This window comes from Mobula birostris, chromosome 1, assembly GCF_030028105.1.
Source record: "Mobula birostris isolate sMobBir1 chromosome 1, sMobBir1.hap1, whole genome shotgun sequence".
In the NCBI taxonomy this organism is placed as follows: domain Eukaryota; kingdom Metazoa; phylum Chordata; class Chondrichthyes; order Myliobatiformes; family Myliobatidae; genus Mobula; species Mobula birostris.
The window spans coordinates 59,008,296-59,033,757 of NC_092370.1; the positions used below are offsets into that span (position 1 = coordinate 59,008,296).

At 40.2% G+C, this 25,462-nt stretch overlaps 1 protein-coding gene across 3 annotated transcripts in view; it reads right to left on the bottom strand.

The window, feature by feature from the left end:
- The window catches only part of usp14 (ubiquitin specific peptidase 14 (tRNA-guanine transglycosylase)), a 62,840-nt gene that overhangs the window by 15,580 nt on the left and 21,798 nt on the right, over positions 1–25,462 (bottom strand). For all 3 annotated transcript variants that reach the window (XM_072255716.1, XM_072255706.1, XM_072255722.1), the window contains 7 exons: positions 21,062–21,142; positions 16,520–16,599; positions 13,217–13,331; positions 12,948–13,013; positions 9,088–9,180; positions 6,996–7,121; positions 6,223–6,289 (listed from right to left, as the gene is read on the bottom strand). In XM_072255716.1, the coding sequence (XP_072111817.1) occupies positions 6,223–6,289; positions 6,996–7,121; positions 9,088–9,180; positions 12,948–13,013; positions 13,217–13,331; positions 16,520–16,599; positions 21,062–21,142 (628 nt within the window). The remainder of the gene's footprint in view (positions 1–6,222; positions 6,290–6,995; positions 7,122–9,087; positions 9,181–12,947; positions 13,014–13,216; positions 13,332–16,519; positions 16,600–21,061; positions 21,143–25,462) is intronic.

The window sequence follows — 25,462 nt, forward strand, 5'->3', positions numbered from 1 at the left end:
CCTCGCTCACTTCCACAGCCTCCAGGCACATCTTCCCACCTTTATCTCTAATTGGTCCTATCTTCACTCCTGTCATCTTTTTTTCTTCACATAATTGAAGAATGCTTGGGGTTTTCCTTTACCCTATTTGCCAAGGCCTTCTCATGCCCCCTTCTTGCTCTTCGCAGCCCCTTAAGCTCCTTTCTTGCTTCCCTATATTCCTCAATAGATCCATCTGATCCTTGCTTCCTAAACCTCATGTATGCTGCCTTCTTCCACCTGACTAGATTTTCCAGCTCACTTGTCAACCGTGGTTCCTTCACCCTACCATTCTTTATCTTCCTTACCGGGATAAATTTATCCCTAACATCCTGCAAGAGATCTCTAAACATCAACCACATGTCCATAGTACATCAACCACATGTCCATAGTACATCTCCCTGCAAAAACATCATCCCAATTCACACCCGCAAGTTCTAGCCTTATAGCCTCATAATTTGCCCTTCCCCAATTAAAAATTTTCCTGTCCTGATTCTATCCTTTTCCATGATAATGCTAAAGGACAGGGAGCGGTGGTCACTGTTCCCCAGAAGCTCACCCACTGAGAGATCTGTGACCTGACCCGGTTCATTACCTAGTACTAGATCTAGTATGGCATACCCCCTGGTCGGCCTGTCCACATACTGTGACAGGAATCTGTCCTGGGCACACTTAACAAACTCTGCCCCATCTAAACCCTTTGAACTAATCAGGTGCCAATCAATATTAGGGAAGTTAAAGTCACCCATGATAACAACCCTGTTATTTTTGCACCTTTCCAAAATCTGCCTCCCAATCTGCTCTTCTGTATCTCTGCTGCTAAAGGGGGCCTACAGAACACCCCCAGTAGAGTAACTGCTCCCTTCCTGTTCCTGACTTCCCGCCAGGATATTGGTCCCCTTGGGGTTCAGGTGTAACCCGTCCTTTTTGAACAGGTCATATTTCCCCCAAAAGAGATCCCAATGATCCAAGAATCTGAAGCCCTGCCCCCTGCACCAGTCTCTCAGCCACGCATTCAATCTGCCTGATCCTACTATTCTTGCCCTCGCTAGCACGTGGCACAGGTAGCAATCCTGCGATTACTACCCTGGAGGTCCTGCTTTTCAGCTTCCTTCCTAACTCCCGGAAATCTCTCTTCAGGACCTCCTCCCTTTTCTTATCTATGGCATTGGTACCAACATGTACCAAGACAGCTGGCTGCTCACCCTCTCCCTTCAGAATATTCTGGACCCGATCCTTCTTAGACTCTCCGCGCTGTCCTGTCTACGTCACACGCCTGCACAGTCTTGTCCTTCTTGCACTCGAAGTTTTTTTTTTAAAAACTGCCTTCCTTCCGAATTCAGCTCCCACGCCGCTCTGCTTGTCCCGATCCAAAAGACAGCCGTTGGAAGTCCCCTTCCTTTTTAAACTCTGTGCACTGTCCTGTCTACATCATGCCCCTGTGCAGTTTCGCCCTTCTTGTACTCGAGGCCAGTCTTGCACTAAGACTCTTAAATTCCTCTGCACCTCTTATGTTTGCACTGTCTCCCCATTTAGTTAATATTTCACACTATTGTTCCTTTTACCAACATGCATTATCGTAAATTTCCCAACACTGTATTGCATTTGCCCCTTTTTTTGCCCATTCTTCCAATATGTCTAAGTCCTGTTGCAATCACATTGCTTTCTCAGCACTACATACCCCTCCACCTATCTTTGTATCATCACAAAGCCATCAATTCTGTTATCCAATCATTGACAAACAATGTGAAAAGTTGCGGTCCCAATAATGACCCCTGAGGAACACCACCAGTCACTGGCAGCCAAACAGAAAAGGCTCCCCTTTATTCCCGCTTGCTGCCTCCTGCCTGTCAGCCATTCTGCTATCCATGCCAGTATCTTTCTTGTAACACCATAAAGTTTTATCTTGTTTAGCAGCCTCACATTTGGCACCTTATCAAATGCCTTCTGAAAATCCAAGTAAATGGCATCCACTGCCTCTCCTTTGTCCACTTTGCTTGTTACTTCATCGAAGAACTCTAACAGATTTGTCAAGCAAGACCTCTCTTTACAGAAACCATGCTGACTTTGACTTATTTTATCATTAGCCTCCAAGTACCCCGAAACCTCATCTTATAAGTTCCTTTCTTCAACAGTGGAGTGACATTTGCAATCTTCTAGTCTTCCAGGACAATGCCAGAATCAAGTGCTTCTTGAAAGATCATGAGCAATGCATCCATTATTCTCTGCAGCAACCTCTCTCAGGACTTTGGGATGTAGTCCATCTGCTCCAGGTGACTCATCCATCTTAAGACCTTTTGAGTTTGCCTAGCATTTTTTCCTTTGTCATAGCAATGGCATTCACTCCGGCTCCCTGACACTCATGGATCTCTGACACACTGCTAGTGTCTTCTACATTGAAGACTCAGTAAGTTAACCTAATGAGCAAAGTACTCATTGAGTTCATCCGCCATTTTTTTCCCCGTTTCACCAGCATCATTTTCCAGTGGTCCATTATCAACTTTCAGCTCCCCTTTACTCTTTACATAAACTGAGAAAACTTTTGATTTCTTGCTTTATATTATTGGCTAGTTTGCGCTCATATTTCATCTTTTCCCTTATTTTATTTACTTGCCTTTTGATAGAACATACAGCACATTACAGTCCCTTCGGCCCACAATGTTGTGCTGACCATGTAACCTACTCTAGAAACTGCCTGGAATTACCCTACCGCATAGCCCTCCATTTTTTCCAGCTCCATGCCTCCTCGTGTTAGCCATTTCAGCCTTGGGAAAAAGCTTCTGACTATTCACATGATCAATGCCTCGCATCATTTTATACCTCTCAACTTCCGTCGCTTCAAGGAGAAAAAGCTAAGTTCACTCAACCTGTTCCATAAGGCACGCTCTCCGATCTAGGCAATATCCTTGTAATTCTCTTCTGCACTCTCTCTATAGTATCCACATCCTTCCTGTAGTGAGGTGACCAGAACTGAACACAGTTCTCCAAGTGGGGTCTGACCAAAATCTTATATAGCTGTAACATTACCTCATAACTCTTGAACTCAATTCCATGATTGATGAATGCCAACACACCATATGCCTTAACACACTGTCAACCCGTGCAGCAGCTTTGAGTGTCCTGTGGACACAGACCCCAAGATCTCTCTGATCCTCCACACTGCCAAGAGTTTTACCATTAATACAATATTCTGTCTTCAAATTTGACCTCCCAAAATGAACCACTTCACACTTATCCGGATTGAAGTCCATCTGCCACTTCTCAGCCCAGTTCTGCATCCTATCAATGTCCCGCTGTAGCCTCTGATAACCATCCAGACTATCTACAACACCCCCAACCTTTGTGTCATCAGCAAACTTACTAACCTACCCTCCTCCTCCTTCATCCAGGTCAATGATAAAAATCACCAAGAAGAGGGGTCTCAGAACAGATCCCTGTGGAACACCACTGGTCACTGACCTCCGTGCAGAATACAAACCATCTACAACCATCCTTTGCCTTCCGTGGACAAGGCAATTCTGGATCCACAAAGTGAGGTCTCCTTTAATCCCATGCCTATTTTCTGGAAGAGCCTGGCATAGGGAACCTTATCAAATGCCTTACTGAAATCCATGTACAGTACATCCACTGCTCTACCTTCATCTACAAGTTTTGTTACATCTTCAAAGGTGTTGGAGATGTTGGACAAACCTGAATTGCTTTCTCTGGAATGGTGCAGGCTGAAGGCGATCTGATAGAGGTTTGTAAGATTATGAGATTATAAGAGTAGATAGATAATATCTTCTCCCAAGGGTTGAGATATCTAATACCAAAGGACATGCATTTAAGGTGAAAAGGGGTGACTTCAAAGGAAATATGTGGGATAATTTTCTCTTATATAAACACAAAGAATGGTGGGTGGCTGGAATGTGCTGCCTGCGGTGGAGTTGAGGCAGAAATATTAGAGGCTTTTAAAAGACTTTTAAATAGGCACATAAATGTGAAGAATAGAAAAGGATATGGGCATTGTGTGTGCAGAAGAGATTTGTTTAGTTAGTTCCGCACAACACTGTGGGCTGAAGAGCTTGCTCCTGTGGTGTACTGCTCTATGTTCTATATTAAAAGGCAAAGGACCATTCAATGGCAGTGGTAGTCAATTTATTTTGATACCACTAGATGGATATTCTTAAAAATTTCAGTATTGGGACACTAAGAAATATTGCCAAATTCTGTTAAATTTCAAGCAGAACATGCAATTTTCAGGACCCCAGAACCATAGACTGTAAGAAAATGTCATCTTCACATTACGAGTCCCACAAATAGCAATGAAGGTGGCACAGGACTATGAGCAGCAATTGAAAATACTAAATTATAAGGGGTAGAAAGAAGCAAAATAAGTCAGAATGATCCACAATTCAATATGTTTTACATGTTGTTTAAAGCAACAGTTTGCCAACCTCATCAAGGAGGGGAGCAGAAGATGGCGGCGCGACGCAGAGCGCGCAGCCGCTCCCAAATGATATCTTATTTGTAAGTACACAATCCTGATTTGATGGAGACAGACGCGAGAAGCACGGAGGAACACCTGGAGAAACTTCTGAAATGCCTGCTTCGCTGCCGTTGCTACTGTCCGATCGAGAATCTCCGGAGGGGAAGGCCCCAAATCCTCGGCTTTGCCTATTGCCTGCTGCCGGGGGTGGGGTTGAAGTGCTCGGCAGAGATGGTGCTCGGTGTTGGAGGGCTGGTCGGAGGCTCGAAGTTTTTGGACAGACTCAAGAGTCGGCTGTGGTTGGGTGCTTCCAGGGTGCTGCATCGGCAAGTTTGCAGCGCTGGGAGTTCATGGCAGGAAGACAGTTTCTCTTCCTTCTACCGTTTGCGTGAGATGATGGGACTTCCGAGAGACCTTGAGACTTTTTTTTTTACCATGCCCATGGTCTGTTCTTCATCAAATTATGGCCTTGCACTGTTGTAACTATAAGTTATAATTATGTGGTTTTTGTCAGTTTTTTAAGTCTTGGTTTGTCCTGTGTTACTGTGATATCATTCTGGAGGAACATTGTATCATTTCTTAATATATGCATTACTAAATGACAATAAAAGAGGACTGCGTGTCCTCAATCTAATCTAAAAAACCTGCTGAAACAATTAAAATTCCACTCATTTGTCACAAACATGATAGATAACAAGTTGCATAAGAAGGGAACCTGCGTCCTCTGGCACACTGAGGTTTAGCACTCTCATTACTGAGTCTGACACTAAAACTTGTGTAATGCCCTGCAAAAGAACATGTTTTATTGTATTCCTCCTGCTCCACTGTTAGGTATTTTATTTCAGCAGCTTTTCTGCAAGTGCAGTGTGCTATGTTAATTAAACTTTATAGACTAGTATTGTGGTTTCTGTTAAGATAAAGAGCCATTTGCTCAGCTTAGGAATGTTGTGTCAGCATGGGGTGGGTGTTCTGAATAAAGCAATTCACCTAACTACCTCAGAAACTAGCTCCAATGTTTATGTGCACATCTAGACTGGTTCAACTGTAATAAGCCCTTTCTCTTTTCTTTTTCTATTAACCGCTTGTTAAAGATGAAATATATATGTAATTATGCTTCCACTTTAATTTTATGCCGGTGTAATGTCTGTTATTTCTTGGCAAATGACAATTTTGCATGGGACAGTACTTACACAGCATTCACCATAATTGTTTCATCATTGGAACATTCCAGTTTTCCTCTTTGGTTGACCCGAATCATACTGACCCTAGATGCATGTTGCTTACTGAAGGTGGCCTGAACAATTTTTATAGAGACTGGCAAATACAATTTTCATGCCACTGGCACAGATTTATGGGTCATGTTTGTCAGAGTAAATGATGCAAACATATTTGGTTAAAAGGATTTACATGTGCATCAGATCCTGAATCTCGCATTTCATTATGGATAAGCTATTACTTATTTTGATACACAACTTTGCTGTCATTGCAACTGGTTGTGGTCATGGTCATCTCCTGCTCATCACTACAACAGAAAGTGAGGGTGGGATTTTCCCTCAAAGACCTTTAGCAAGTTGCTGCTGCACATCTTTTGCTTCATTACACTGCAGCTACAACATGTTGGAAAAAAATGCTTTCAACTTCAGTAATTATCAATCACTTTACATGACACTCACCAGCAGATGATGGAAAAGCCTCACGTTTAAAACAAAGTAACAAAATACAAATTACCCACTTACCATTAGGAAAATAAAATGGCTCATATTTGACTTCTTTTGGCTCTCCACTTCCATTTTTACTTCCAATCTAACAATACAAAGGAACAGGTAACGAAAGCATGAAATCAACTTCAGTGATTATGAATTATTCTTTAAGTAAATAAAATATGTATTGCTGATTTGTTACGAGTTAAGTAAAACGTTGTTTGATGTATTCCAAAGTTCACCATCAGGTTGATATAATTTGTGCTTGAAGAACAAAAGTAAGTTTTAATAATTTATGCTAAAATATTCATGGTCAATCCCACATAAACCAGTATTACCAATTTGTTAGAGTTCAAACTGATTTAATAAAGCAACATTCTAATTTGTCCTCCATATGAAATCTTATAATTCAAATTGTCCTAATGTACTAGCTCTTCAGAGTGAAGAACACATGATTAATTTCCTTCTTAATATCAAGTGGTAAAAGAGACAAGAATCAAAGCAATATAGTAGATTACAGAAGTAATGTATAATCATACAGCGGATTTCCTTTCAGGAACAAATTTTGCCCAGAATAAGGCACAGAATATCTTCTCTGAGTAAAAGTACTATTACTAAGTAGGTTTGCTAAGAAATCTATTCAGCAAGGCATGGTGATAGCATTGAAAAAAATCATCGATCTCAAGATCATATTTTTCAGATTATTAGAGTAGCCACTGATTGATACAGAAAGTAAAAAGTATGGGCATGTTCCATTCTAAAGTTGCTCAATGTTGACCAAGAGCATTACAAGAAGAGAATTAAGATACCTTTGTTTGCATATCAGCCTTTCGGTCTTCTTGTTCCTTGAATTTTAATCTATATGGAACCATTTTTTCTTGTAGCTCTGGTACGCACAATTCGTATACATCCAGCATTAAAGGAAACTTGACATCCTGAGGACAATTGCACAACAAATTTTCTACATACAGTTGCAAAACTAAACAGTGATACGTTAATATACTTTCCCCTTCAAAGATTTCTGTTGAGAAATTTAAAACCAAGTTCTGAAATAAAAACTGCCAATACAAACTACCACTTAGACTGTCTAGAGAAGAATTCTGCCCCAAGAGCCTCTGCAACCATTTCTAGTGTCCAAAGCAACTTGCATCCAATGACGTATTTCTTAAAAATATTAAGCAGCGTTATTGCAGTGAATGCAGCATTACTTAACAGAAAATCTCAATTTTAGACTGAAGAGACTGAATGCATTTGAGAAAAAAGTCAAAGACAATGGAATACTTCCATACTGGAAAAAAGAATTTTGCAACTCAGGATTTTTACAATTTTGAGGAGTTTTTAAATCAGATTAACAGGAAATATATTTCTTCTGACTATTGACAATGAACATCAACCTAAAATTGCTGTCATAAGTGAGGAGAAATGTTGGTAGTTACTTTTAGTAAAGAGCACATAACTTTGACACAATGAATGCATAAACTTCAAAGGAAAAGTGGACAAATAGTTACAGCAGAGGAAACAGCCTGTGGATGGCGAGTAGAGTATGATTATACAGTGGATTCCAGTAAATTGGGACACATCAAGACCAGTACATTTTGGCCCAATTAAGCAGCTGCACCATTAGTCAAAATATAATGAAAATAGTTGTAAAGGAATAAAAACAAAAGACACTGATGTTTAAATGAGTAACAAATACGTACTTAAATGAAATACAGAACAAATTACAGCACTACCAATACACTACCATAAAACGGTGATAATTCCTAAATGTTAAGAGGAATTCATTCAGTGTACAATGCCTTGTACTTTTGACTAACTCTAAATGAACAAAATCAGCACAGATAATCTAATTCAGATAAGACTGTCTTCATAGAATGCTATTGACGACTGCACCCTCCAAATCTTCATTTTCATTGCAACATTCAAGATGACTGTTGATACCTTCAAATTCTCCATAGTTCCTAACTTGAAGTAACAAGTGACAAAAATCACTGATTTTTTAAAACAAACACATGTAACAGACACTATTTAAAAACTTAAAAACATGTGCTGTGATCTGCAGATGCAGAAAATCCAAAGCAACATACACCAAATACTGGACGAATTCAGCAGGCCAGGCAGCATCTATGGAAAAGAGTAAACAGTTGATGTCTTGAGATGAGACCCTTCTTGAGGACAGTTTAAATCTGTTCGGCAACAATCTCCAGGCATAGTGTCCCAAATAAACAAAGGAAATCCTGGCTATTTTGTCGATTTGTTTTTGTTCTTTAAGAATTCTCCCAAATAAGCAGCTACCCAATTAACAGGAATCCACTGTAATTGTAATTTCTGGTACTAGGCTAAGTCCGAACACAGCAAATGCCAGTGGCACTGAAATGGCTTAATTTGCTATCAAATAATCACACATAGTGGAAATCAGTTTCTTCCATTTCAATCATTCCAATAAATTTAAATAATAATTTACTCCAATGTAAGAAAAAAGGGAAACAACATTTGGGAAAAATGTTTACAACAGTCATGTCTTAACTCTTTCTTCCAAGGTTAACTTTAGTATGCTTCTTAAAAAGATTAATAGGGTTGGTATTCTCAGAGCAGCAGCATCTGCAATCATTTAAATACCTGTTATCAAAGTTAATCTACAGAAGGTGTATTTTTGTTTTCTTTTCAATATAGGACAGACATAAGTAAATTGTACAAGTGCGTTTCACAATGACCTGTTGGCCTATTTTAATTTAATAGGTCTCCAAAACAGAGGTGTCTGCTTTGCAAACAAAAATAATGAACAGCTTAAAAAGCAAAACTGACATCAATCATTGAAATGAAATGGGGATCCAGGGAAGCAAATGAAGAGATTCTCTTCCAAAATGTGCTACAGTCTATCAACAGATTACAATTACTAACCTTTAGAACTTTGGCATTTACAGACTCCTTTTCCTTGTAGAAAAACCTCACCATCTGAACTGTCAGGTAGGCAGGTAAACGGCATAGTTTAGACTAAATTACAAGAAAATAAGAACGATTTTAAAATAATTAAAACTCAGTAGCAACACATGTTATAGCTGCATACTGTCATAACTTGTTTCACATCCGATTTATCCAACAGAAAAGCACAAACATTTGTTCAATAGTCTACTACAAGGTAAAAAATAGAGATGTTCACAATGATTGCACAAAGATCAATTGCACATTTCCCAATACCAAGACCTTCCCACCATGTACAAAGCATGGGTGAGAAATGTGATGAAACACACTCCACTTCTCTGGATGAATACAATTTCAAAAACATCCAATACAATGCAGCCCACTTAATTGGTACCACCCAAAATCCTTCTCCTTTGAAGTGGCAGAAGTCCTGTACCTGGTTGAGATAACCTGGCTTAGTAGTTACAATGTATTTTGTTGATACTGTTCTCTATAGCTACTATGCACCAGTTCTGGAGACAGTCAAATGTAAATCCTAACAGGAGTTAATACACCAAAATACTGTATTTTAAAATGAAATTTAAGGAAAGAATTTAATGTATGTGAAAATTTTGGAACAAAGGTGTTGGTTTGCTTATAGGTTTCAACCAGAGCTGGAAGAAGGGCTGATCAACTGGCTACAGCATTCCCAAATTTGACAGAAGGGGCAGGGGAGAAATCTGAACAGTATTCATCAATCCCTACTGGAGCCATGGATAAATAGCAATCAATATGGAGACTTTGCAACTTAGCTCAATGTTGTGGATAATATGCCATCTACTTCTCTTAACTCCAGAAGGTTAGAAAACATCGTGGCAGTATTAGGCCATTCAGCCTTGAGTCTGCTCCATTGTTCAATCATGGCCAATTTACTCTTCCTTTCAAACCCATTCTCCAGCCTTCACCCTATAACCTTTGTTACCAAAAACCTTCAACCTCCACCTTAAATACACCATACTTGGCCTCCATAGCCACCTGTGGCAATTAATTCCAGATTTCACCCTCTGCTTTTCATTCTGAGGATTCTGCCCTCTGGTTCTGGACTCCCCCACCATACTGGAAACATCCTCTCCACTTTCACTCTATCTAAGCCATTTCAATATTCTGTCGGTTTCAATGAGATCTGACCTTCTAAACTCAAGCGAATACAGGCCTAAAGCTATCAAGTGTTGCTCATATATTAATCCTTTCATCGCCAGGATCAGAATCAGAATCAGGTTTAGCATGTGACGTGAGATTTGTTAACTTAGCAGCAGCAGTTCAATGCACTACATAATCTAGCAGAGAGGAAAAAAAATAAAATAAACTATAATAATAAATAAACAAGTAAATCAATTACCTATATTGAATAGATTTTAAAAATATGCAAAAACAGAAATACTGTATGCTAAAAAATGTGAGGTAGTGACCAAAGTTTCAATGTTCATTTAGGAATCAGATGGCAGAGGGGAAGAAGCTGTTCCTGAATCACTGAGTGTGGGCCTTCAGGTTTCTGTATCTCCTACCTGATGGTAATAGTGAGAAAACGGCATGCCCTGGGTGCTGGAGGTTCTTAATAATGGACACTGCCTTCCTGAGACACCGCTCCCGAAAGATATCCTTGGTACTTTGGGTTCAATTGTCATAAACTTCCCTCAGACCCTCTCCAACACCAGCATATCTTTCTGAATGGTTAGAAAGTGATTATCTTTCCTTTTTTGGCCTCATTTATTTGTCCACTCTCACCACCTTTCGCAAACATAGGTTATGAGAACGGTTCAGTGATGAGCTGAGTAAAGTTGAGTGAAATTATCCCCATTGGTTCAAGAGCTTGATGGTTGAGGGGTAATAACTGTTCCTGAACCTGATGGTGTGGGTTCTGATGCTCCTCTACCTTCTTCCTGATGGCAACAGTGAACAGAGAGCATAGCCTGGGTTGTTGGGGTCCTTGCTGATGGATGCTGCTATACTGTAACAGTGCTTTGTGTAGATGTGCTCAGTGCTGGGGAGAGCTTTACCCTTGATGGACTGGGCTATATCCACTGCTTTTTGTAGGTTTTTCTGTTCAAAGGCGTTGTTGTTTCCATACTAGGCCATGATGCAGCCAGTCAATATACTCTTCACTACACATCTGTAGAAATTAGTCAGAGCTTTAGATGTCATGCCAAATCTTCATAGTCATACTTTATTGATCACAGGGGGAAATTGGTTTTCGTTACAGTTGCACCATAAATAATAAATAGTCATAGAACCATAAATAGTTAAATAATAATATGTAAATTATGAAATAAGTCCAGGACCAGTCTATCGGCACAGGGTGTCTGACCCTCCAAGGGAGGAGTTGTAAAGTTTGATGGCCACAGGCAGGAATGACTTCCTATGACGCCCTGTGCTGCATCTTGGAGGAATGAGTCTCTGGCTGAATGTACTCCTGTGCTCACCCAGTACATTATGTAGTTGATGGGAGACATTGACCAAGATGGCATGCAACTTAGACAGCATCCTCTTTTTAGACACCACCGTGAGAGAGTCCAGTTCCATCCCGACAACATCACTGGCCTTACGAATAAGTTTGTTCATTCTGTTGGTGTCTGCTACCCTCAGCCTGCTGCCCCAACACACAACAGCAAACATGATAGCACTGGCCACCACAGACTCGTAGAACATCCTCAGCATCGTCCGGCAGATGTTAAAGGACCTCAGTCTCCTCAGGAAACAGAGACGGCTCTGACCCTTCTTGTAGACAGCCTCAGTGTTCTTTGACCAGTCCAGTTTATTGACAATTCGTATCCCCAGGTATTTGTAATCCTCCACCATGTCCACACTGACCCCCTGGATGGAAACAGGGGTCACCGGTACCTTAGCTCTCCTCAGGTCTACCACCAGCTCCTTAGTCTTTTTCACATTAAGCTGCAGGTATTTCCGCTCACACCATGTGACAAAATTTCCTACCGTAGCCCTGTACTCAACCTCATCTTCCTCGCTGATGCATCCAACTATGGCAGAGTCATCGGAAAACTTCTGAAGATGACAAGACTCTGTGCAGTAGTTGAAGTCCGAGGTGTAAATGGTGAAGAGAAAGGGAGACAAGAGAGTCCCCTGTGGAGCCCCAGTGCTGCTGATCACTCTGTCGGACACACAGCGTTGCAAGCACACGTACTGTGGTCTGCCAGTCAGGTAATCAAGAATCCATGATACCAGGGAAACATCCACCTGCATCGCTGTCAGTGGGTATGAGCAGATGTGTGAGAGTTGCTATTTGGCCTCAGCAAGGTAGAGGTCAGCCCACCACACTACAACAGTGCCCTTTTTGTCTGTGGGTCTGATGGTAAGGTTGGGAATGGTGTGAAGAAAGTGGAGGGCAGTGCATTCAGAGGGAGTAAGGTTCGAGGAGAAGGGATGAGCCTATAGTGTAGATAGAATTTGGCAGGTATGGCGTTGTAGAAATAAACAGTTGTGGTTGAAAGACGATCCTGGCTGAGAACTAAATATCCATGAATACACATCCTATTGAATAGGCAAGGCAGGTGGACTAGCTCTGGTTAAAAATAAAATAAAATTTTTGGCAAGAAGTGACATAGGATCACAAGATCTAGAGTTAGGAAACTTCAAGGATAAAAAGGACCCTGATGAAAGTAACATACAGGTCACTGAATAAACACAAAGGCCTGTCAACCATGAAATATCAACATATTTTAGAAACATAACAGCAGTTTTCAAATAATCCAATTTTTTTTAAAGATCATATTTAATCAACTGGAAAACAACTGCCAAATGCTCTTTTCATTTTCAAACATACTAATTTATGATACTACACTTACAGATTTGATATACAAGGCATTTCTTTGCAATGTAGGAGAATGCTTGGTGATCTCTTCTTGAAGACGCTGAAACGTTAAAAATAAAAGTTACTTTGAGAGCTACTAGAATTGATGTGGTTTTGCCAATACTTAGGTAATTTGTAACTCACAAAAAATGAAATACTTGTAATTACAAGAAAAACATTAAAAACCTGAATAAAAAGGTAAAATAATTTTGATCCCATTTCATAATTTAGAAATCTTTGAAAATGTGAATTTTTGATACATACCAGCTTTAGCCCAGTAAATAGATATTTGACCTCCTGATTAATGAAACAACTAAGCTGAAGCTGCGTTTCTTTGCCCTTTGTTACCTCCTCATCTTCAGCCTCTGTACACTTCATGCTTTATGACAGTTAAGGAAGAATCTGAAAGACTGATCTGTCAAAGCCAAAGATGAAAAACTCCATGTATCATAAAGATTAAAATCTTACAGTTTCAGTAAACACTGGAGAAGTTGAAAAAGTTTAACCAATTGAAACTTCTTATAAATAAACCTGTCCTCAATAGTTTCTTCCATCCTCAGTCTTTGAACACAAGACTGTCAAGGCTTTGTACAACATAGCCTTTTCAACAAGTGTCTAGTCTTACCTTCAAGTGCCCTTGAAAACTGCTTACAAGGTTACTGTTTCTCAAAAGCTATACTGACCTGCGAAGTGTAACAAATAACAAGACAGACTAAATTAACGCACGCTGATTTTTCACATAAAACTGTAGTTCAAAGATCTTGACAAAAAAAATCTTACCAGACACAATGTAGGTGTTTTTGGAAGGAGTCTGAAGTTTTGATAAATTCAGTGCTTGACAGTGGCCATTAAAAGTATATCAGGGCAGCAAAGTGATGAAATGCAGTATCCACCCAGACTAGGAAGCTTTTCTAAAATTTAGCCCCAGACCACATTAAGAGAAAGCTACTCTTTGTGGCATTTCCACAGGCAGTTCACTTTATTCAGAAAGACTAATATTAGTTCTGTTATCCAGTTAGCCCGAAGTCAAGACGGAGAGGTTGCTTGAGATTGGCAAGGAGAGGGGTGTGAATTAAAATGGGGCAGATAATCTAATGATATAAAGTGACAATAACAGATGGTGCAATGACATAAAGGGATTAGGTATAATCAAAGAAGCTATTCCTTGCCTTCTCATTGCCGATGGCAAGATCTTATATTTTAAGCTTAAGACCATTTTAAATGAAGTAAACATTTACAGATAATAACTAACATAGCAAAGAGCCTATAACTTTTCAGGGAAAAGGAAATCAACATTCTACTCTACCTCTAAGGAGGCAGAGAGAAATGACTAGATCTTAGCGAACCAATCCTTTTGGAGTGCATGATATTCATAAAAACTAATAAGCCACATAATTGATGCTTCAATTGCAATAAACTTTTAAAAAATACTTTAGAAACATGAAAAACAAGAGCGTGGACTGATAAGTTATTTATGAAGTCTGGAGTGCCAGGATGTAACTACAAATACTCTTTACCTTCTGTGTGTGGGGGGGGGGGATTTATGGATAAATGGACGTCAAAGATGATTTGATCCAGTAAATTACAAAGTATACATCCAAGTACAGCAGAGAATGCCAACTTCCACCAATGACTTACTTGCCTACCTGCTTTTCACTACGCTCTGGCCTGAATAAGTGCATCAGAATGGTCATGTGCAGGAGACAGGAGGGCAGGAAAGGCACAAAATCAGTAGAGCAATGCTAACTTGTTGAGTTCTACAGTCAGCTCAGCAGCAAATTATTGGCACACAGTAAATCAGAAGACAGGCATTCCAGCTGAGGAACACAGTGGTTTAACATAGAAAACCCACAGCACAATACAGGCCCTTCGGCCCACGACGCTGTGCCAAATTTGTACGTACTTTAGAAATTACCTGGGGTTACCCATAGCCATCTATTTTTCTAAGCTCTATGTACCTATCCAGGAGTCTCTTAAAAGACCCTATCGTATCCGCCTCCACCACCGTTGCCGACGGTCTATTCCATGCACTCATCTCTCTCTGCATAAAAAACTTACCCCTGACATGTCCTCTGTACCTACTTCCAAGCAGTTTAAAACTGTGCCCTCTCATGTTAGCCATTTCAGCCCTGGGAAAAAGTCTCTGACTATCCACATGATCAATGCCTCTCATCATCTTATACACCTCTATCAGGTCACCTCTCATCCTCTGTCACTCCAAGGAGAAAAGGCCATGTTCACTCAACCTATTCTCATAGGGCATGCTCCACAACCCAGGCAACAGCCTTGTAAGTCTCCCCTGCACCTTTCTATAGTTTACACATCCTTCCTGTAGTGAGGAGACCAGAACTGAGTAGAGTACTCCCAAGTAGGGTCTGACCAGGGTGCTATATAGCTGCAACATTACCTCTCAGCTCTTAAACTCAATCCCACGGTTGATGAAAGCCCAATGCACCGTATGCCTTCTTAACCACACAACCTACGCAGCAGCTTCGAGTGTCCTACGGACTCGCACCCTAAAATCACTCTGATCCTCCACACTGCCAAGTGTCTTACCATTAATACTATATTCTGCCATCATATTTGACCTACCAAAATGAACCAGCTCACACTTATCTGGGTTGAACTCCATCTGCCACTTCTCAGCCCAGTTTTGCATCCTATTGATGTCCCGCTGTAACCTCCGACCATCTTCCACACTATCCACAACACCCCTAACCTTTGTGTCATCAGCAAATTTACTAATCCATCTCTCCACTTCCTCATCCAGGTCATTTATAAAAATCACAAAGAGAAGGGGTCCCAGAACAGATTCCTGAGGCACACCACTGGTCACCGACCTCCATGCAGGATATGACCCGCTACAACCACTCTTTACCTTCTGTGAGCAAGACAATTCTGGATCCACAAAGCAAGGTCCTCTTGGATTCCATGCCTCCTTACTTTCTCAATAAGCCTTGCATGGAGTACCTTATCAAATGCCTCGCTGAAATCCATATACACTACATCTACTGCTCTATCTTCATCAATATGTTTTGTCACATCCTCAAAAAATGCAATCGGCTCATAAGGAACAACCTGCCTTTGACAAAGCCATGCTGATTATTCTTAATCACATTACGCCTCTCCAAATGTTTATATATCCTGCCTCTCAGGATCTTCTCCGTCAACTTACCAACCACTGAAGTAAGACTCACTGGTCTATAATTTCCTGGATCTCTACTTCCTTTCTTGAATAAGGGAACATCTGCAATCCTCCTGAACCTCTCCTGTCCCCATTGATGATACAAAGATCATTGCTAAAGGATCAACAATCTCCTCCCTTCCCTCCCACAGTAGCCTGGGGTATATGGACTAAGTACTAATAATTAAACCTCTTGCCCAATGTTTTCAATTTGCAAATAAGACAAACTCAACTGGAAATCAAGAGTTTGTCCATATTTCTACCACTATTGCTACAGCACAATAATTACATTTAAGTCATGCAACAAAAAAAACTCTACTGTTTCCTCTAGAAGAGGTTTCCCCAACAGCTTTACTCTGGATTTAATTTTAAGAAAAGGATACGACGTTTCATATTCTATTCCGAAGAACTGATCAATAAAATTTTTCTTCGATGTTGAAACTGCTGCTCCCTCTGAATTAGTCTACAGAGAAGAATAATGGTTATTCTAGGTAAATATTAGCTTGCAAAGTTTGAGAAATAATATATTTAGGTCTAAGCTTTGTTAATTGTAAAAGATTGTTAATTTGTTAATTTCAAATGTATTTAAATTCACAGATCATTTGATGGGGAGGGAAATCCAGTAACCAAAATTCAATGTTTGGGTCTGACACTGGCTTAGAGATTATTGGCTGTTTTGATTCCAATCACAACAAAGGCAGCACTTTCATTTATTTAAATCTCCAATGAACCAAGACATAACAATGGATGTCCAATATACTGTAACTCATAATTTTTCTATATTAAATGTTAAAAAGATGCAGTTAAAATTTTTAAAGCAATGAGATGTAGATTGAATCAACAGTTCAGCTGTTATTGACTCCACAACTTAAGGGCTATAAAATGGATTTCAAAACAAAAAGATCAGGCACAGTTACTTGTATTTTAAGAAATACATCCGTTATTAGCTTGTAATAATCTATTCAGAAATAAGTCTGCTATTAACCTCCAACATTTATGTTTTCATACACGATTCAAAGTCTGGTTATGTATTGTTATTTTATGTGTGTAACCCCATAAATAATGTGAAATGTTAATTTGTATCCACCTAACCCAACCCTGTCCTGGACAAGATAATAGCTGCACACTACTGCTCCAAGTGACTTCTTTTGCCATCAATTCTCCCTCAATAAAAATTAACAAAGTACTCAGCTTCATTCAGGTTCAATGCAATTTTTCACAAATTTTGAATGCGCAACTAGCTTTGCTTGCTGATTTACCTTATCTAGAATTTTATACTCCAACATGAAAATTCCATCCTTACTCCATTCTAATTCTTATTGATTCTATAGATAAAGCCAAATCAATTAGGCCATAACAATCATAAAGTATGGGGGAGAATTAGGCCATTGAGACTGCTCCGCCATTTCATCATGGCTGATCCACTTTCCCCTCTCAACCCATTCTCCAGCCTTCTCCCCATAACCTTTTATGTACTGACTAATAAAGAATCTACGAACCTCTGCCTCAAATGCACCCACAGACCCAGCCTCCACAGTTGCCTGCGGCAACAAATTCCATATATTCACCAGTCTCTGGAAAAATGGACATCTCTCTATTCTAAGGCAGTGCCCTCTGGTCCTAGACTCCCACACCATAGGAAATATCCTCTTCACATCCACTCTATCTAGATCTTTCAATATTCGATAGGTTTCAATGTGATTCCCCTTCATTCTCCTTAATTCTAGTAAGTACAAGCCCAGAGTGATCAAACACTCCTCATATGATAACCCTTTCATTCCCAGAATCATTCTTATGAACCACCTCTGAACTTGCCCCAATGTCAGCACACCCTTTTTTAGATAAGTGGCCCAAAACTGCTCACAATACTCTAAGTGAGGCTTCACCAATGCCTTATAAAGTCTCAGTAATACGTCCTTGCTTTTATATTCTAGTCCTCTCAAAATGAATGCTAACATTGCATTTACCTTCCTCATCACTGCCTTAACCTGAAAGTTGATCTTGAAGGAATCTTGCCTGAGGACTCCCAAGTCACTTTGCACCTCAGATTTCTGAATTTTCTGTCCGTTCAGAAGATAGTCTACGCTTTGTTCCTTCTACCAAAGTACATGACCATACATTTCCCGACACTGTATTCCATCTGCCACTTCTTTGCCCATTCTCCAAACCTGCTTAAGTCCTTCTGTAACTGGCCTGACCCTCCACCTGCCTTTATATTGTCCGCAAACTTGGCCCCAAAGCCATGAGTTCTGTCATCCAAATCACTGACACATAACACAACAAGAATCAGTCCCAGCACAAGTGGTCCCTGGTCACCAAACGGCCAACCAGAAAAGGCAATGTTTATTCCCATTCTCTTCCTCTGGCCAGTCAGCGAATCCTCTGTACATGCTAGTATATTCCCTGTAATACCATGGGCACTTAACTTGTTAAGCAATCTCACGTTGGGCACCTTGTCAGAGGCCTACTAAAATTCCAAGTACACAGCATCCACCGATTCTCCTTTGTCTATTCTACTTGTTATTTCCTCAAAGATTCCAGCAGATTTGTCAGTCAAGATTTTTCCTTAAGGAAACCATGTTGACTTCGGCATATTTTATCATGTGCCTCCAGTACCCCAAAACCTCATCCTTGACAACTGATTCCAAAATCTTCCCAACTACTATAATTTTCTTTCTTCTGCCTCCCTCCCTTCCTGAAGAGTGGAGTGACATTTGCAATTTTCCAGTCCTTTGGACCATGCTAAAATCTAGTGATTCTTGAAAGGTCATTGCCAATGCTTCCACTATCTTCCCAGCCACCTCTTTCAGAACCCTGGGGTGTAGTCCATCCAGTCCAGATGACTTATCCACCTTCAGGCCTTTTTAAGTTTCTGAAGCACTTTCACCCTAGTGATAGCAACTTCATTCAGTTTTGTCTCTTTCGCTCTTGAACTTCTGGCATACTGCGAGTGTCCTTCACAGTGAAGACTGATACAATATACTTATTCTGTCCACCCGTCATTTCCTGGCTCTCCATTACAACCTTTCCAGCGTCATTTTTCAACAGTCCAATACCTACTCGTACCTCTCTTTTACTCTTTATGTACCTTTGTTATGCTCTTTAATATTGTTGGCTAGCTTACCTTTATATTTCACCTTTTCCCTCCTTATGGCTTTTTTTTTTTAAAAGTTGCCTTCTGTTGATATTTAAAAGCTTCCCAATTCTCTAACTTCTCACAAATGTTTGCTCTATAATATGTCCTCTTTTTTGCCTCATGTTGACTTTCCCTGTCAGCCATGGGTATGTTATTCTGCCTTTAGAATACTACTTCTTCATAATGCATCTATCCTGCACCTTTCAAATTGCCTTCAGAAACTCTCGCCATTGCTGTTTTGCCATCATCCCGGCTAGTGTCCCCTTCCAATCAACTTTGGCCAGCTCCTAGCTCATGTTCCTGTAATTTCCTTTTCTCCACTGTAATACTGATACAACTGACTTTAGCTTCTACCTCTCAAATTGCAGGGTGAAGTCTATCATACCACAGTCTATCACAGTCTCCTGAGGGTTCCTTTAGCTTAAGTTTCCTAATCAAATCCAGTATGCTTCTCAACACACAATCCTGAATAGCTAGAAGGCTCAAACACAAGCTGCTCTAAAAAGCCACCTCATAAGCATTCTACATTCTCTCACTTGGGGATCCAGCACCAACTGGTTTTCCCTGTCTATCTGCATACTGAAATCCCCCTATCATAACATTGCCCCTTTGATATGCATTTTCTCTATATTCCATTGTAATTTGTAGACCACATCTTGCCTATTGTTCAGAGGCCTGTGTACAATGCCTATCGGGGTCTTGCTATTCTCTCAGTTTTTAACCACAGGATTCTACATCTTCTGATCCTGTGTCACCTTTCCAAGGATTTGATTTCATTTTTTCCCCAATAGAGCCACCCCAACCCCACTGCATACCACCTATCCTTTCGATACAATGTGTATACTTGGATGTTAATCTCCCAACTATGATCTTCTTTCAGTCACTACTCAGTGATGCACATATGTCATGCCTACCAACATCTAACTGCACTACAAGATCATTTACCTTGTTCCATAAATTGTGTACATTCTAATATAAATTGAGAGAAATTCCAAACATCACTTGAATCTACAGACTCTCAATGGTGCAAAATGTGCCTGATTAGTTAAGTAGTCAAAATTTCCAGCTGCTATTTTGTTTGTGCTGAGTGGCCTGACAATAGGTGGGCTGGTTATGGGTTACTTTTCTCTAACCCAATTCTGTATAGTTTTAAGCTGTATAAAGCTATAATATACCAATATGAGAGGGAAGAAGGCAGAGGTGGAGGAGAGAAGCCAATATCATCACTTCTAATCATTATTGGAAATACATAAGATCACAAGACAAAGGAGCAGAAGTAAGACATTCGGCCCAGAGTCTGCTCTGCCACTCCACCATGAGCTAAACTATTCTCCCATCTAGTTCCAATTTCCAGCCTTGTCCCCCATATCCCTTGATACCCTGACTAATTAGATACCTATCAATCTCCTCCTTAAACACCCTCAATGATCGGGCCTCCACAGCTGTACATGGCAATGAATTCCATAAATCCATGACCCTCTGGCTAAAAAAATTTATCCTCATCCTATTGACATTGGTTAAATACATATTCAACTGTATTCCCTATTGTACAATATTGCCTGCATTCACCATGTTCACAACTGTACTGGTCAAAGACCTATGATGCAATAATAGAACAATTTCAACAACAAAAAAAATAACAACTTCATGAGAGGTGAGAGAGAATAGTAGCATTATTCAAACAGTTTGAGATCCATATATCAAATTTTAATCAAAGTCTTTCTCGAACTTAGCTATGAGAACTTGCAACAATATCACATTAAATGAGCTATATTAACTACACTTATACCTCCAATGGTGCATCTGATTCCAAAGGGTCAAGCTTCTGTTGCAGCACCCTCATGATCTGTACCCAACACTCATTAGCATCCTGGAAAGGATACATAAATGGACTATTAGAAATGTCACAGGCTTTACATCTTCAAAAACATTTTATTTTGTACTTTCATGCATTTAATGAATAGACAATCTTGAACTCCTAAATTACCCTGGTTGGTAATTTGTTGAAAGCAAACCAGCTCAAGTCAGATTTATTTTCCAATAAATCGTTCATCTGAGGTACTTTAAACCTCAAAGTTCTAAGTACCATATTTTTTCCATATAATTATTAGAACGTCAAAGAGAAGCTGCTTACATTGCAGCTGAATGTCCCTAATATTTAACTGCAAAGATAAACAAAGATGCAAGAGTCAACTTGGGAAGCTCGATATAACTTGTCACTGCCTTAAATATTTTAATTAATTCATGTGTTTTTAATGCAGATTTCTTAATGTATTCTGTTACAGTAAAATTTCCAGGTGCTATAAGCAATCTGTGCTTAATAATTTGAATAGGTAAATCGATACCAAAAAAAAGGGAACAAATGCTGGAAAAACTCAACAGGTTAGACAGCATCTATGGAAACGAATAAATATTGGAAATATTGGGATGAGACCTTTCACCAGGACACTACTGAGTTCCTCCAACATTTTGTGTGTGTTGCTCTGAATTTCCGGTTATCAGCAGAATCTCTTGCATTTGCAGAAGAACCAACAAGTTGTTTTTACAAAGGAATTAATTAGACAAAGCCCACAATGCATATTGGGATAAATATTATTGAATCAAACTTGCTGAATTTTAGATTTTTAAAATCTATTTAGAGATAATAGCATAGGACAGGCTTTTCTAGCCCAAAGAGCTGTACCTCCCAGCAAACCCACCCATTTAACACTGGCCTAATCACAGGACAATTTACAATGACCGATTAACCTATAACCCAGTACATCTTTTGACTGGGGGAGGAAACAGGAAAACCCAGAGGAAACCTATGCAGTCACAGGGAGAACATAGAAACTTCTCATAGAATTGAACTCTAAAGCTCTGATATCCATTTCAGGTGAAAAAGAGACACTGGCTCATTTTCTAAATGGAAAATGCTTGATGGAATAAGCTTAATATCACTGTAACTGAAAAGGAGGGAAGGAGATCGATTTGGACAAATATTCCATCTGTTATTTTAAATTACATTCACCTGGAAAATAATTAGGAAAAACAATCAGCGAATGCAATCTTCTAATAAAATTAAAGTCTAATTCCACAATTTAAAATTTATTTAAAGCTCAGTTTTATCACCAATACTAAAAAGTACAAATCTTTTCAAGGAAAGATGGGGAAAGATAATTGGTGTTTTGATGATCAAACAAAACATACAGGGATTTAGATTTCTGGATCATTGGGACCTCTTTTGGCCAAGCGTGACCTGTACAAAAAGAATGGGTTGCACTTGAATCTGAGGGGGACCAACATCCTGGCAGGAAGGTTTGCTAAGGCTATTGGGGAGAGTTTAAATTAGAATTGCGGGGGGGGGGGGGGTGGGAACTGAACTGAACTGAAGAGACAGAGGAAGCGGCTGTTGGCTCACAAATAGAGAAAGCTTGGAGACAGTGAGACAGGGAAGATAGGCAGGTGACAGAGAAGGGATAGACTCAAACCGATGATTTGAGATGTGTCTGTTTTAATGCAAGAAGCATCATGAACACAGCAGGTGAGCTTAGAGTGTGATTCAGTACTTGGAGCTATGATGATGTGGCCATTACAAAGACCTCTAATGAAATGGTTACTTAGAGTGCCAGGCTTTAGATGTTTCAGAAGGGACAGGGAGGGAGGCAGGCAAAAGAGGTGGGGGTGTGGCACTGCTGATCAGAGATAGTGTCATGGCTGCAGAAAAGGAGGGTTGCAGATGTTGTTCCCTTATTCAAGAAAGGGAGCAGAGATAGCCCAGGAAATTATAGACCAGTGAGTCGTCTTACCTCAGTGGTTGGTAAGTTGGTGGAAAAGATCCTGAAAGGCAGGATATATGAACATTTGGAGAGGCATAATATGATTAGAAATACTCAGCATGGTTTTGTCAAAGGCAGGTTTTGCCTTCTGAGCCTGATTGAATTTTCTGAGGATGTGACTGAACACATTGATGAAGGTAGAGCAGAAGATGTAGCGTACATGGATTTCAGCAAGGCATTTGATAAGACACCCCATGCAAGGCTTATTGAGAAAGTAAGGACGCATGGGATCCAAGGGGACCTTGCTTTGTGGATCCAGAATTGGCTTGCCCACAGAAGGCAAAGTGTGGTTGCAGATGGATCATATTCTGCATGGAGGTTGGTGACCAGTGGTGTGCTTCAGGAATCTGTTCTTGGATCTCTTCTCTTCGTGATTTTTATAAATGACCTGGATGAGGAAGTGGAGGGATGGGTTAGTAAATTTGCTGATGACACAAAGGTTGGGGGTGTTGTGGATAGTGTGGAGGGCTGTCAGAGATTACAGCGGGATATTGATGACATGCAAAACTGGGCTGAGAAGTGGCAGATGGAGTTCAACCCAGATAAGTGTGAGCTGGTTCATTTTGGTAGGTCAAATTTTGTTGGCAGAATATAGTATTAATGATAAGACTCTTGGTCGTGTGGAGGATCAGAGGGATTTTGGGGTCCAAGTCCACAGGATACTCAAAGCTGCTGCGCAGGTTGACTCTGTGGTTAAGAAGGCATATGGTACATTGGCCTTCATCAACCGTGGGATTGAGTTTAAGAGCCGAGAGGTAACATTACAGCTATATAGGATCCTGGTCGGACCCCACTGTGCTCAGTTCTGGTCACCTCACTACAGGAAGGATGTGGAAACTATAGAAAGGGTGCAGAGGATATTTACAAGGATGTTGCCTGGATTGGGGAGCATGCCTTCTGAGAATAGGTTGAATGAACTCAGCCTTTTCTCCTTGGAGCGGTGGAGGATGAGAGGTGACCTGATAGAGGTGTATATGATGAGAGGCATTGATTATGTGGATCATCAGAGGCTTTTTCCCAGGGCTGAAATGGCTAGCATGACAGGGCACAGTTTTAAGGTGCTTGGAAGTAGGTACAGAGGAGATGTCAAGGGTAAGTTGTTGTTGTTTTTTTTTACAAGAAAACGCAGAGAGTGGGAGTGCGTGGAATGGGCTGTCAGTGACGGTGGTGGAGGCAGATACGATAGGGTTTCTTAAGAGACTCCTGGACAGGTACATGGAGCTTAGGAAAATAGATGGCTGTGGGTAACCCTAGGTAATTTCTAAAGTACGTACATATTCGGCACAGCATTGTGTGCCGAAAGACGTGTATTGTGCTGTATGTTTTCTGTGTTTTTATGTATAAGATTCTGCCTTGAACACCATTGACACTCAGGGTATTAATTAACCAGGTAAGGCTATAACGTTCGTTTACAGGGATGTTAAACTGCAAATGCAGGATTTAATAGACAGAACTCAGCAGTCATATACAAACTGATTAAAGCAAGGCACTGCAGCTGCAGGTGGTGGTGGCGGCATGTAAACATGACATAGAACCCCTTTAACCAAACATCACTAGTACTACTGTAGGACCCAAATGAAGGACCATGATCAATCAAAGGCATCAGAAGAACTGGGAGAAGCAGGATAAATTCAATCAAATGATGACCTCCCATTCAGAGGATTATATTTATATATTTATTTAGAGAAACCGCTTCAGCCCAATGAGCCACACCACCCAGCAACCCACCTATTTAACCCTAACTCAATCACGCAGACAACTTACAATGACTAATTAACCTACTAACCATATGTCATGGGACAATGTCAGGAAATGCATGTGTTCACGGGAAGGACAGATGGACAAACTTCTTACAGAGGATGCCGGAATTAAAATCCAGAGTCCAACACCTTGAGCTGTAATACTGTCGCGCTAGTTGCTATGCTAGCGTGGTACCTTAATATAGATTCTTATTATACAACTGAAAAACAATTTAATCGCCAATAGCTACTCATTTACCATCAGTGTGAAGATCACTTGCATACACAGGTGTGCTGATGGTGGAGAAAGGTTTATAGAAAAAAACTAAACCACCATGCAGCAACACTACAGAAACATGATGAAGGATATTTGTGCCACACGTCAGGCAATGAATATTTCTAGCAGGATATAACTACTACCTCCTGATTTTCAAAAAGCATTACCTGTTCTGACCCCACAACAATATCCCAAATAGTATTCAACTGAATGAGTTACCTAAATATTGTGGATGAATCGATTTCCTAAAGCCTTTTCTCTTTTAAATAGAAATCAGAAATATGCAGGTGAGTGCAGCACAAAGAACCCCATAACATTCAGAATGGCATTCCACCCTTCATCCCAAATATCCGATC